This window comes from Podarcis filfolensis (assembly GCF_964270895.1).
Source record: "Podarcis filfolensis genome assembly, chromosome: 2".
NCBI classification, from domain to species: domain Eukaryota; kingdom Metazoa; phylum Chordata; class Lepidosauria; order Squamata; family Lacertidae; genus Podarcis; species Podarcis filfolensis.
The window spans coordinates 92,845,615-92,859,669 of record NC_139605.1 but is presented as its reverse complement, the minus strand read 5'-3'; the positions used below and the strand labels follow the sequence as shown (position 1 = coordinate 92,859,669).

General features: G+C 42.8%; 2 protein-coding genes across 7 annotated transcripts in view; both read left to right on the top strand.

Annotated features, from left to right (window-relative positions):
• MBTD1 (mbt domain containing 1) overlaps window positions 1–14,055 on the top strand; it is a 129,145-nt gene that overhangs the window by 326 nt on the left and 114,764 nt on the right. The gene's annotated exons all lie outside the window — the stretch shown is intronic.
• SLC16A3 (solute carrier family 16 member 3) overlaps window positions 1–14,055 on the top strand; it is a 31,778-nt gene that overhangs the window by 12,253 nt on the left and 5,470 nt on the right. For all 6 annotated transcript variants that reach the window (XM_083598238.1, XM_083598236.1, XM_083598237.1 and 3 more), the window contains 3 exons: window positions 8,439–8,681; window positions 9,960–10,103; window positions 12,539–13,306. In XM_083598238.1, coding sequence (XP_083454364.1) covers window positions 8,459–8,681; window positions 9,960–10,103; window positions 12,539–13,306 — 1,135 coding nt within the window. In that variant the 5' untranslated portion in view covers window positions 8,439–8,458. The remainder of the gene's footprint in view (window positions 1–8,438; window positions 8,682–9,959; window positions 10,104–12,538; window positions 13,307–14,055) is intronic.

Here is a 14,055-nt window from a genome sequence, read left to right as displayed (position 1 = left end):
AGACTTTACCCCTTGCACTGCTTGGTCTTTGGTGTGTAAGTTTTCCCCACGTGCCTGTGTGTGTGTGTGTGTGTTTATCCGTATGGCAACTGAGAGCACTTAATGCATCAGATGAAGTGAGTTGTACTAGTCCACGAAATTTTATTTTAACGCTTTTATCTAAACAAAACAAAGTTAGGTATGAAATAGACAATCAAGAAAAATACAGGTAGAATAACAGTACAGCAACATATTTTATGCCACACTATATTTGTTGGTGTTTAAGGTATCTTAAGACTGGTGGTTTTTTAAATGGCACAGTGAAGCCTTTGGAAAGTTGTCTGCCTCCCATTCTGTGGGACTGTGAAGCACCGCTTGCCTTTAAGGACTTACAGTGTAGTGGTAAGTCCTTAAACACACAGTGTAGTGGTAAGTCCTTAAAGGGAAGCAGTGATTCTTTTCTAAAATTAGAGGTGCTCCAGCCACCCTAGAAATCCCATTTTTGACCCAAATCCTGCTCCCTATTTGCAAGTGGATGAGGGCACCCATTTCAGGGGTATATACCGGTAATCCCTGCATGTCTTCACAGGCATATAGTCCTGACATTCACAATAGCTGCTAATAGAGCATTGCTGTAAGCAAGCCCTGACTCTAGCCCTGCATGCAGGACTGGCCTTTGGGAATTTTGAAGGTCATGTGCTAAGTGGGCACTGATGTCCCCCTATATGATGTTACAGAGGAGATAAAATTCTAGTTGCTTTAAAAATGAAGTCCAATTAAACAACCTCCAGCCAAGGCTAATGCTTAGTACATTACAGGTAGGTAGCCGTGTTGGAAATGTGCATGCACATACCAATAACAAATGTAGTTGGTCTCTAAGGTGCTACTGGAAGGATTTTTTTTTTTACATTAATCCAGTCCCTCTCATTCAGTGTCAATGTACACCACCTGTAACTCTTTCTTACCTAGTAGACTAGAATTAATATGCTTTTAAAAGAACCCTCCTGTTCTTTCTATTGGAAGATTCTTTCAGTGCCAGTAGCGTGCTGGTCAATGTGCAGAGAGCACAAACATTACATAACTCTGCTTGCTTTGAAATGGCCGTGCTTTATTGCGTAATAACACCACAGCTCTGCAGTACGTACAGGAGAGTCAGCGGTGGCGTTATGAGATGGAGTGCTGAAATTGGTCAGGCAGATGCAGGTTTTAAATCTCTGCTCAACCATAAAGCTCATTGCGTGACCTTGGGGCAGTCCCTGCTCCTGTTTACAGAGGCAAGGGGGAGAAAAAAACAATGCACGTGCGGTACCTGAACTCCCTGGGGATGTGTGTGCAATAAAAGTGGAATTAAAGCCCCCTGCTCAGCACAATCTGCACAGAGATTTTCCTCATAGGATAAGGCTGCCAAGGAGCTACAAGTCATGATGGTTTTGTGTACTGCTTCCAGTACTGGATGTGGTACCCCTCTGATTATCAGAGACTGCGGATCACTCTTTGTGTGGTACTAACGTGCTGCTCACCTGGTTGGCCGTTGTGAGAACAAGGTGCTAGGCTATATGGGTCATTGACCGGATCCAGCGGGGCTCTTCTTATTGTCCTTAATATTCTCAATATGTGCACACTTCCTTGGAAGCATGTCCCATGATAATGGCTGGGATTTTCTTCTAATTAAGCATGCATAGATTGTAAGAGTTGTACTGGACCCCAAAAGCAAAATACAACAAAACAAAACAAAAAGCCAGACTTGTTGAAGGAGCTGCATAGTCTGGGGAATACATTAGGACTTAGATCTCTAAGTAGATTTTTTCCCCTTTGCTTTTTAATTGTACTGTGCAGCAGCAACATTCTGGCCACCAAAATATAATGGATGAATGAGGAAAAACCAGAAGTCAGCTTTTCCATTCATATGTTACGCTCACTTGTGTTAAGATGTTTCTATATCTCCAGGCACCAGAAATATGCTCCCCACCTCCAAGGTTTGGGAAAATCCTGGGTGGCTTTTCTGAATTTTACAACCACTGAAGCTTTCGTTGATTAAAGTAGTGGCTTTTGTAGTGGCAGGTAGTGGACACAGCTGTTCCCCTCTACAGTGAGATTTTGAGCCACTCTTGCTTATCACGAATTGTCTTTTTTGGGACTGGTAAAGAACAACTTGATATGACAGAATCTGTATGGGGAACAATAAAGTAAAATGGAGAATGTCTTTCGTTCTTGATTAAAGCAAATCCCATGTGTCATTACTCTTTAAAAATGTGTTTTCTTGAATTAAACTCTCCTAGGAATAGGCTTAGCCTTAATTGGAAAATGGCATCAGTGTTCTGCTGAAATCCACAGGGGAGTTCATAATTCATTTTCATTTAATGTGTTAAATGAGAGACAAATCACACAAATTAATGAACTCTCATATAATTGTCTTGGCAAGGATATGCACAGTAGAAAATTAGTGTTGCGTGATTTGGAGGGGGAAATGGGCAGGGATTTATAGGTAGACAATTCTGGTAAAGGCCAGAGTTTCTGGTTACACATTACACCAATTCTTATTCCTGTAGAGGACATTTGTTGCACAATCTTAGACTGTCTGCTCAGAAGCCCCATTCAATTCAATGGCATTGGGTACTGTATTGCAACCTCAGTACCGTATTCATAGGCAGAGGAGAAAATGAGTTGGAAGATGAGGAAGGAGAAAATGAGATGATTTGAAGGAAAGGAGAGGAGGAACACCCACATTTTATAAGGTAAAACCTGGAAGTTGAGTTGAAGATGAAACAAAGGAGGATGGGGAATAGGGACGTTTTTGAATGATAAGATGGTTGATATAACACAGGGACGTCCAATTCCCAAGAGGTTGTGATCTACTCCCACTATAAAAAAACTGGCAATCCCATTGGATTGACCAAAGTTGTTGAGCTTTTTTTTTGGGGGGGGGGAGTTGCTGAGCTATTTTGGGGGAGACAACAACAAAGTTGCTGAGATTTTTGGGAGGAGAAATCGCCTAAGTTGTTGAGCTTTTTTATTGGGGCCATCACTCAGGATCACATGATAGACCAGGATTGACCAGGGATGCCCCGTGATCGACCGGTAGATCGCGATCAACCGGATGGACATGCCTGATATAACAGATAAAAGAAGAGCAGGGAATGAAAATTTATAATCCCACAACTGTAGCAGATGTGAGCAGATCATTCCTGCTTCCCCATCTCTCATATGTTTATTGTACCCTTCTGGCTGAAAACAGACCCTCAAGGGACCACCTCACATGCGTGTGTGTGTTCGTTCTCTCGTTCTCTCTCTCTGGTAATTAGGGGAGGCCCAGCTCTAAATGTCCTGACTTTCAGGAGCAAAGCTGGTACCCCCCACCCAATAAATTAATGTAAAATTAAATAAATTGAAAAACAGAACAATCAACTATCAGTACAATTAAAAAAAGCAGAACACTAAAGAACAAATAGGTAAAGGTAAAGGGACCCCTGACAATTAAGTCCAGTCGTGAACGACTCTGATTCTAAATCCCTCTGAAATTATCCGGCTTTTAATGTTTTCATAAAAGTTGTGAATCTGAGGAAACTGAGTAGATAGCAAGTTCCATAGGATAGAAGGTACCAGATACGTTCCTGACCCTAAGTACCTGTGTGTGTGTGGGTGTGTGTGTGTGTGTGTGTGTGCATGTGTGCATATATAAGGTGATACCTAATGCATCCTGGGTCCAGGCCATTATGGCCTGAAAGGTTAAGACTCCACACCGGCAAAAAGTTAGAAACCACTGGAGCTCTTTCAAAATGGATGATGTAACATGCTTTTTGCAGTTATCACTTGCAAAACACAGGGCAGTTGCACATCCCACTACCTTAAATGTTCCCAAGCATTCATTAAAGCAGCCCTAAGGCAGTGCTTTCTTTTCACAGCCAGTGATTTAAACAGCATGAAGTGTAGATGAAGGGGGAGAGCAGGAGATGACCCAACTATCCCTCAATGACCCAACTATCAGCTGCTGGCTTACCTGAAGAGGCGTGCAAGAGAAAGCAATGCACAGTGGTTGAATACAGGTCAGAGATCATCATCTTGCTGCATTGCTAGAAGTCAGATAGCGTCGTACTTCAGAAATAACCTGGCTAGAGGATTTTCAGGGATGAAGATTACTCCTGGGGATGGAGGATAGGATGGCAAAATATCCAGTTGAAGGAAATCCCTTAAGTCAGGAGTTCCCAAAGGGTTTCAATCAGGTGGTCCATGGCGTGTCCACATTATTCATTCATTAATTCCATTTTTGTTGCTTCTTTTATTTGTTGTGTTTTATTGCATTACAATTTAAATTCCACAGAATTTAAATTGTAATACAGAGTAGGAAGTAAAAGCAGCCCCTAGCAAAGCACAACACCATTACCACAAAAGACAGAAAAATCTTTCAGTGATTTGCTGAGGCCCACAGCGATTTTGTAGTGATCTGTGGGGCTGGGGGGTGGGCAAAGAGGTTGGGAACCACTGCCTTAAGTCATTTCGCTTGGCAGGCAGATGGCTGCAGTTTGGAAGTGAGAAAGGGCTCAGGATGGGGGATGGAGAGAACCCTGTCACCGATGAATGACTGATGTGATGATGTATGCCAAGTCTTCTTCATATGCTATGTACATAGGGAAGTTTGTTAGCTGGGTTTCTGCCTGAGTTGCTGTCAGGCAGAACGGTGCAGGAGAAGAATGAGCAGCTGGCTGTGAGTAGGTGTATGTATGCATGGATGGATGCAAGTTTCTATGGGGACAGAATAGCTTATCTCCTCCAATACCAGATCTGCTTTTGAGAGGAAGGGGGAAGGATTTTCATAAAGGTCTCCTGCAGCAAGACCCGATGGCTTATGGGTACTGAGTGCTTTTGTTTATCTTTAGTGAAGCTGTCTGGAGCCAATATATATTTAGATTCAGATATAGATTTGCTGTCCCTGGAAAGTGCATCCATGCCAGATAGCAAGCAAATTACCTGGTACTCTTGCATATACAAACAAAACCTGATAAAAGCATTATGTAGCGCTGGTTTTTGCAGCTACAGTTCAGGAGCAATATCATGATGAATTGCCAAACAATTTAATTGGCAGGCTGGCGGAACATGTGAGAAAGCCAGGGGCTTCTTTCTGAGAAACTGCTTTTTCCCCCTTTCACGTTACTGAAGCTATAACTCAGATGGTGGACTTAGGCATTTGTTCCCTTATTAGTACTTTTATTTTTCAGCTTCTTGTGATAGTGAGTGATGGTTCAAATCCAACCCTTTTTTCTAGAACACCCCCCCCACCATACTGCTGTTAAACACCGATTGATTTAATAGCCCATCTGCCTACTTAGACATTTTGCTGATGGATATTTGATTGACAAGAGCATAAACTCTGTTGGGCAGTTAAGAGAGGGACCTCAGATAACCCTTACTGTAAGTTCACTAGCGGAGACTCAGAGGATATATGTTAGGAGTACGGATAGGAAGTCATACATCAGTGCCAGAAAATGTGGTTTCATTGTAGATTGTGTAAGGATCTGCATGATACTGGGAAAAGAATTTTCACTCTTCTTGTTGCAGTAATAAAACAGTACAATGATGACACTTGCCAAAATGTGGGCATCTTCAGCATTCCTTCATTTTTTTTATGGAAAGGTGACTGTTTTGCTGTTCAAGGCCCAAAGTCTCCCTGGGCACATGGAACATGTCGCCTCATTCTTTGGATCGTGCCGTTTATAATTGGAGTGTTGCTTTCATGCCGGTTTCATGTTCTAACTTTATGCAGCTCAAGACAGCCTGTGTATTTGTTGTAACCGTATCTTCTCCAGCAGAGATGATGAAGGAAAAGCATTTGGATGTTTTCCTCCTGAAAGAGCAGCTTCATGCAATAGATCTGCTCTGGAAGGCTCTGCCAGGTTTATTTCTGGAGCTTGACCGTGAGATTGTTTCTTGTAAATTGTGCAGCCCTGGGCCTAAATGTCACAGAAAGGACTCTGAATGATCACATACTCATCACTCAGCCGTCTAGACATCAAGTGACTTCATTTGCAGCTCTTGCAGGGTCAAATGAATCATATAGCATGCAATAATTTCATGGCCATTGTCTTGCAAGAAATAGGTATTGCTTAGAGATAGACATATTTAATACAGCAAATAACTGAATCCACTGCCTTTGTTCCTTGACTGGTAGCATGTGGGGACATAGGAAGCTACAGTATCTTGTACCTAATCAGACTATTTGTTTATCTAGTCCAGTATTCTTTGATTTGGCTGGCAGCAGCTCTCCAGCCTCTCAGAAAGAGAAAGGTCTTCCAAGTAATTTGCTACCTGATCCTTTAAACTGGAGATGCTGTGGACCTTATGCATACAAAGCAGCATGACCGCTGAGCTCCTGACCCTTCTGAAGCTGGGGACTTTAAAGTGATTTTTGCCATTAGCCAAACAGAAAGTTAATCTGTTCTGGATAAATTTATTAAACAAAAGAAACAGAATTAACAATATATGTATTAATTTATTTTATTAATAATGTTTATGTGCTGCTTAATATGTGAGATCCCTAAACAGTTTACAGTGGTACCTCGGGTTACATACACTTCAGGTTACATACGCTTCAGGTTACAGACTCTGCTAACCCAGAAATAGTACCTCGGGTTAAGAACTTTGCTTCAGGATGAGAACAGAAATCGTGCTCCGGCGGCGCAGCGGCAGCAGGAGGCCCCATTAGCTAAAGTGGTGCTTCAGGTTAAGAACAGTTTCAGGTTAAGTACGGATCTCCAGAACGAATTAAGTACTTAACCCAAGGTACCACTGTACATTAAATACAATAAAATCATTTTTAAAAGGAAATGGAAATCTTAATAATAAAAGTAACAACAACAACTACTACTTTATTATTTCTACCCTGCCCATCTGGCTGGGTTTCCCCAGCCACTCTGGGTGACTTCCAGCACATATAAAAACACAATAAAATGTCAAACATTGAAAACTTCCTGGCACAGGGTTGCTTTCAGATGTCTTATCAAAGCTGTGTAGTTCTTTGCCCCCTTGAATAATTATTATTATTTTACTATATATAGCATTATGATCAGGAATACAAAGAAATACATTGATTGAAAAGGAGACTCCACAAAACATTCAGCAAAGTATCAATAAATAATAAAACAGAGCCGTCAATGAATCTTATGAGCCTGGAAAATTCTGCCTAAACAAATAGGTCAGGGTGTGTTAAAGTTTGCCACTGTTTGTAAATGTGGGTATATAAATTTATCCACATATTTAATGATTGGAAAAATATCAACAAAACCAAACAACCAAAGCATTATTTGGACCTTACAGTTAACAGGTCTGTGACCGTGTAATAAATTATTGATAGATAGATGTCACGGTTGTACGTAAGACCAATGTGTGAGCAGGCCTGTGCCAAAAAGTCCTCACATACAGTGAGAATGTCTGCCTTCACAGAATGCCCATATGGGGAGGGGGGAGACTATGTGCAGCTCTGTACTTACAGCGGTCTTACATGTGAGTATAACTTCTGAATAGGGCACAGCTCTCTGCTCTAATGGTACTGTATTCATACACATTTTGCATGCTGACATTTACAGTTGTCTCTGGTTTAAGAAATGACTCTGCTATGTAGTATTCATCCAATATGAATTGGGTGAAGCCAGGTGGAAGTTGTCCTTTGGAAGATCTATTCATAGGAGAAGCACATCCGAACACTTACTGCATCAGATAGATAGATAGATAGATAGATAGATAGATAGATAGATAGATCGAATATTATAACAACAAGGAGAGCTTGGTCGGTTAGAGCTTGGTGCTGATAATGTCAAGGTTGCAAGTTCGCTCCCCATTCCCCATACTGGACAGTTCCATATTCCTGCATTGCATGGGGTTGGACTACTAGATGATCCTCAGGGTCCCTTCCAACTCTACAATTCTACAAATATCCCATTTCTGTCTTCTGCAAATCCTGCTCGAAAAGGACCTCCCACTTTCTGCTCCACTCTCCAAGTACACAGCTGTACAGATGTTAATGCAACAATAACTGGTAGACAGTGGGGACTGGTCCACTAGGGAGAACGGGTCACTGTCCCATCAACTTCAGTCTGCCTTCAGCTAGCCCCCACTTGTCTGTCTCCTTACTTGCAACCAGTCCAAGGGTTGTTCACTGCTTGTCAGAGCTTCCTCTACCTTAGTCTCAGTGCTGGCCTTATAGAACTCAGCAAGTTGGCTCTGTCTGTTGATCTCCCTGCCTTCCACCCTACTGATCCCAATGGGCACCAGTCACCACTGCTGGGAATAGGGCAGACCTTTTTCTGCATAAGAGACCACTTCATCTAAAAAGCTAGCCTTGCCTTCCATAGGACGTCCGCTTTTATGGACCCTACTGTATTAAAATTATTCATTGCATAACCAAGACTGAGCTGATCATATCTTATGGTACTGATGGAATATTTAAATACATTTCTTTTATGTCTTAGGAAACAGATAAAATCTCATCATGGGAGCTGTGGTGGTTGACGATGGTCCTAGCGGAGTTAAAGCCCCAGATGGCGGCTGGGGCTGGGCTGTTCTCTTTGGGTGCTTTGTCATCACGGGATTCTCCTATGCCTTCCCAAAGGCCATGAGCGTCTTCTTTAAAGAGCTTATCCGGGAGTTTGGTGTTGGATACAGTGACACCGCGTGGATCTCCTCCATTCTGTTGGCTATGCTTTATGGAACAGGTAAGTACTTACAACATTCTAAAACTGGGGTAGTAAATACATCAAAGAAGAATAGTACTCTATTTTATTTTTAATATTTATATATATTATAAAGGGTGGCTTTTACAATAAAATAGTTTGTTCCCCAAACCAAGAAAACAAGGGCATGAAAAATAAGCAAGTCTATAAAGGTAGCATTAAAATACACTAGTTGGAATAAAACAGACTGAAAGTGAAGGGACCCCTGACCATTAGGTCCAGTCGTGACCGACTCTGGGGTTGTGGTGCTCATCTCGCTTTATTGGCCGAGGGAGCTGGCGTACAGCTTCTGGGTCATGTGGCCAGCATGACTAAGCCGCTTCTGGCGAACCAGAGCAGTGCACGGAAACACCGTTTACTTTCCCGCTAGAAAGATACCTATTTATCTGCTTACACTTTGACGTGCTTTCGAACTCAAGCTTTCATACTGCTAGGTTGGCAGACTAGCACAAGTCAAAAAGTTCAAAATAGTAGTAAGATCTATTCCAGGTGCTGGGAAAACATCCATGTAGGTGCCCGGTTCTAATGCTGGGGTGCCACACTGAAAAGGCTCCTTTCCTAGTGATCACCTGTCGTGGCTCAGGCAGCAGCAGAACTGGAAAAAGCTCTCTGAATATGATCTAAAATAGAGTGGAGAACCTTTTGGGGTCAGATGGGACAACTTTGGCAGGTGGGTGTGATAACCCACATGGTACTCACCTTATGTCATGGGCAGTGAGTTCAAGCCTGCTTTCTGCAGGGGTCAGCCACATCATTAAATTCTCCAAGGGGAACTTGGTTGCACAACAGGTCCACTGGGCTTAAACTCACAGACAGGCTTGAACTCACATTGATCCATTGGGATCGAACTCATGCTGACCTACAGCAAAGGAACCATCAGGAGCTTGCTTTAAGCTCCCAATAGTTCCTTGGTAGTCACATTGGTACCTGCTCTATCCCTGGTATCACAAATGGTGCCAGGGGTGGGGCAGGTGGGTGTGGTTTATAATGGAAACGTGAAGGCCAACAATATCTTGTACACATTAAAAAAAAAAGAAAGCTAACGTTCTCGTATCCTCCAGATGTGTTGGGTAAGCAACAGCAATCTAGAGCCTTTGTCAAATGAAAAGGAGATGGGAAATGGAATCTGACGTCTTCAGACTCAAGGTCTTCAGACAACTGAATCTGGGTGGGCCTTATGAGAAGAAATACAAACTGCAACTGATAGATATATTAATGATCTGGGAAGTAAACATCTTACCCATTCTCTCTTTTGCTCAGGGCCCCTGTGCAGTATGTGTGTCAATCGGTTTGGCTGTCGTCCTGTTATGCTGGTTGGAGGCCTGTTTGCTTCATTGGGGATGATCACTGCTTCCTACTCCACTAATATAATACAGGTCTACCTTACCGCTGGTGTCATTACCGGTAAGTGCCAGTGTCCAAGAACCAGCCAGTGGGCTGACTGTGTTACATGTAGCTATGCTAGTGGTTGCAATAGCTTGTGAGAGAGGGTGAGCCAATGGGGGGGGGGACATGTGGTACGGCATCTCTTTGATGTGCTAGTTTTGTATTTGTGGGGAGACGTGTATGTAGGGGAGCACTGATCCCTTAATGGCATTCTTAAATGGTACAGTTTCACATTGCATGCACTGGTGTAAAGTAGGTCTCTCATTCACAGCACCCTTTCTGTCTACCACTTCCTGACATTTTCTAAAGCACTCCTTTTACCATATGCATTCTTTTTGTTGACTGGCCTCAGGCGTCTTCTCACTTCCTTGCAGTCAAACATCAGTTACCATTCTTGGTTCCTCTGCCAGGTCAGTGAGGTGCCTTGCTCACAACCATCCACACATAGCTGTGAGTCTGTTGCTGGTTGTAGGGCCCTTCCAAACTAGATTTGTTTTTGCAGGTGGGTTCTGCAAGACTGCATCAATGCATCAGTGCATTAGTGATGGATCTATACTGGACTGAGCACACACCATTTATTTGTTGTTCAGCGATGATTCCCCAATGTTGTTGCATTATTGTCTGGAGCACTACCCTTGCACTATGGCGCAACAAGATGGGGGTGGGGATGGGAAACATGGGACACTTGTGGTATGAAAAGATACAGGATTTCAGCAGGAAGTTGAATCAGAACATGCACTGATTGAAAATAAAGTGGTATGTCCGCCCTGAAATTTTGTTGGTGGAAACAGTATTGAAAGAGGGATTGTGTATAGGTGTCCCAACACCATCATGAACACAGATAATTATAAATGCATAATAAAAAGGATGGGGGGTGTGCCTTCATTCCCATAAGTGTATCTGTGATTGATAAGCATCAGGTACAAAATGAAATCAAATGAGATCTCTCATATATTTATGTGATTACTATGGTTACTTTTTTTTTAGTGGGTTAGAAAACGGAATATTTCTTTCCCTTAAAATAGGCACAAAGCAAGACTGGTTCTGTATGTGTGAAAAGAGCTAGTCCAGGTATGAGCAGGTTATAGTTTCCCATGCAGTGTTAAGCGTGTAAGGGCAAAAGAAGTACCGTATTTTTTGCTCTATAAGACTCACTTTTTCCCTCCTAAAAAGTAAGGGGAAATGTGTGTGCGTCTTATGGAGCGAATGCAGGCTGCGCAGCTATCCCAGAAGCCAGAACAGCAAGAGGGATTGCTGCTTTCACTGTGCAGCGATCCCTCTTGCTGTTCTGGCTTCTGAGATTCAGAATATTTTTTTTCTTGTTTTCCTCCTCCAAAAATTAGGTGCGTCTTATAGAGTGAAAAATACGGTAATTATAATTTAACAGTTTTCAAGTTACTCTATTTTATCAAAGCAACTAGAAAAAATATATATTATGATGGGAAGATCTCACACAGGTGAAAGGAAGCAGTGGGGAGGAGGGGAAGGTTAGGTTGAATTTGGGAAATAAAACAATACATGGGACAGCAAAGGATATAATAGATTCTTATAGAATAGTAATATATTGTAACCAGAATAGAAGTTTAAAAGGGGAAGTAAAGGTACTTTTAGTATTCATTATTGTAATAGTTATTATTATTTCTTATTGGTAGAAGGCAATGTTAATTTAGACTTCTTTGTTTTGCTGTCTGTAATTTTTTTTCTTTTTTAAGCCAATAAAAAAGAAAAAAAAAAGAAATCAAGATGCAGTGATTCTTACCAGACTTGATCCAGGCGTTTCCATGTTTCATGGAAATATAGACTGTAAAACCTTAAAATGTGCCGTTTTAAATTCCTTCCAAAGTTTCCCACTTCCCCAGCAGAGAAAAAGACCACACTTTTGGTAACTTAGAAATGTTTTACTTACAAACTCTCCAAAGGACAGCTTGATGTGCTTTTCCATACACCATTCGGAAAAGTTGCACAGGTGGTAAAACTTAGCTTAGTTCCAAAGTGGTAAAAGTTCCTACATTCTTAGTATAGGAATTCAGGAGTACTTGGTGAGAGCCATGTGGTTGAGCTGGAACAACCAGCTCACATCTCTTTGGGGGTTCTCTAGTAGACTGAGGGGCAACAATAGGCTTGATTATCCATTTCCTTCCAAGATAAAGGAAGTGACCCAGCTAAGCCTGGCAGGATAGCTTACTCTATGGTATTAACCCTTTCATACATTAATTAGACTTAAACATATTGGCTATATGAGGCTGGTTATATTGGTTATATGAGGCTGGTCTTCCTGCACAGGTTTGGACAAGAGCATGCAGCCCTTAAAGATATGCTGATGTCTTTGGCCATACCCCAAACCGTACCTGGGCTATTTTTGTATCTTGAGCTGCACCTGCAGTATAGAGCACTCCTGTTATATATGCTGAATGTTGTTCCTGATTTAAACTCTGGCATCTGTTCTGTTTCAGGACTGGGCCTGGCGCTCAATTTCCAGCCGTCACTCATCATGCTGAATCGCTACTTTAGCAAAAAGCGACCTTTGGCCAATGGGTTGGCTGCAGCTGGAAGCCCCGTGTTTCTTTGTGCTCTTTCCCCCTTGGGGCAGCAACTGCAACATGAGTATGGATGGCGAGGAGGATTTCTCATCTTGGGGGGGTTGCTTTTGAACTGCTGTGTTTGTGGAGCTCTGATGAGACCGTTGGAAGCTCCTAAAAAACCTGACGCTTCCCAAGCGGCCCCTGAGAAGCAAATCAAGAAAAAGCTACTGGATTTCAGTGTCTTCAGAGATCGTGGCTTCGTAATCTATACAGTAGCTGCATCCATCATGGTGCTGGGCTTATTTGTGCCCCCGGTCTTTGTGGTGAGCTATGCTAAGGATATGAAGAACCCAGACGGCAAATCAGCTTTACTTCTGACCATTCTTGGAATGATTGATATCTTTGCTCGGCCCATTTGTGGAATAGTGGCTGGCTTGAAGTGGGTTAGGCCCCGTTGTGTCTACCTCTTTAGCTTTTCTATGCTCTTTAATGGTTTTACTGATCTCATGGGGTCCATGGCCTACAATTATGATGGACTGGTGGTCTTCTGCATTTTCTTTGGCATTTCCTATGGAATGGTTGGTGCTCTTCAGTTTGAAGTTCTCATGGCTATTGTTGGCACACAGAAGTTTTCCAGTGCCATTGGTTTAGTTCTCCTGATGGAGGCGATGGCCGTTCTAATTGGACCGCCTTCAGCAGGTAAATGTTACATTCAGTTCATTTGCTGTTTGTCAATTAAGGGATGGGGCAGGTTTATGGGGAAAGACAGAAAAGTGATGGCAATTACCATGGGATGCAATTTCTTTTATTTTGAGGCAATGAACAACAGGCTTAGTTTTGGGTGGCGCTGTGGTCTAAACCACAGAGTCTAGGGCTTGCCGATCAGAAGGTCGGCAGTTCGAATCCCCGCAACAGGGTGAGCTCCCGTTGTTCAGTCCCAGCTCCTGCCCACCTAGCAGTTCAAAAGCATGTCAAAGTGCAAGTAGATAAATAGGTACCGCTCCGGCGGGAAGGTAAACGGCGTTTCCGTGTGCTGCTCTGGTTTGCCAGAAGCGGCTTAGTCATGCTGGCCATATGACCCGGAAGCTGTACGCCGGCTCCCTTGGCCAATAAAGCGAGATGAGCGCCGCAACCCCAGAGTCGGCCACGACTGGACCTAATGGTCAGGGGTCCCTTTACCTTTACCTTACAGATTTGTTGGCCCCATGGCTACGTTAAGAACATAAGACGAGCCTGCTGGATCAGACCAGTGACCCATCTAGTCTAGTAGCCTTCTTCTCACAGTGGCAACCAGATGGCTATTAGGAAACAGGACTTGAATACAACAACACTATCCACTCCTCTGGTTCTTGGCAACTGGTACTCAGAAGCATGCTCAGAAGAGCAAAGACATGTGCAAGAGCAGACTGAGGATCAGGGACAAGGTGGAGTGGTTGTGGTTACAGGCC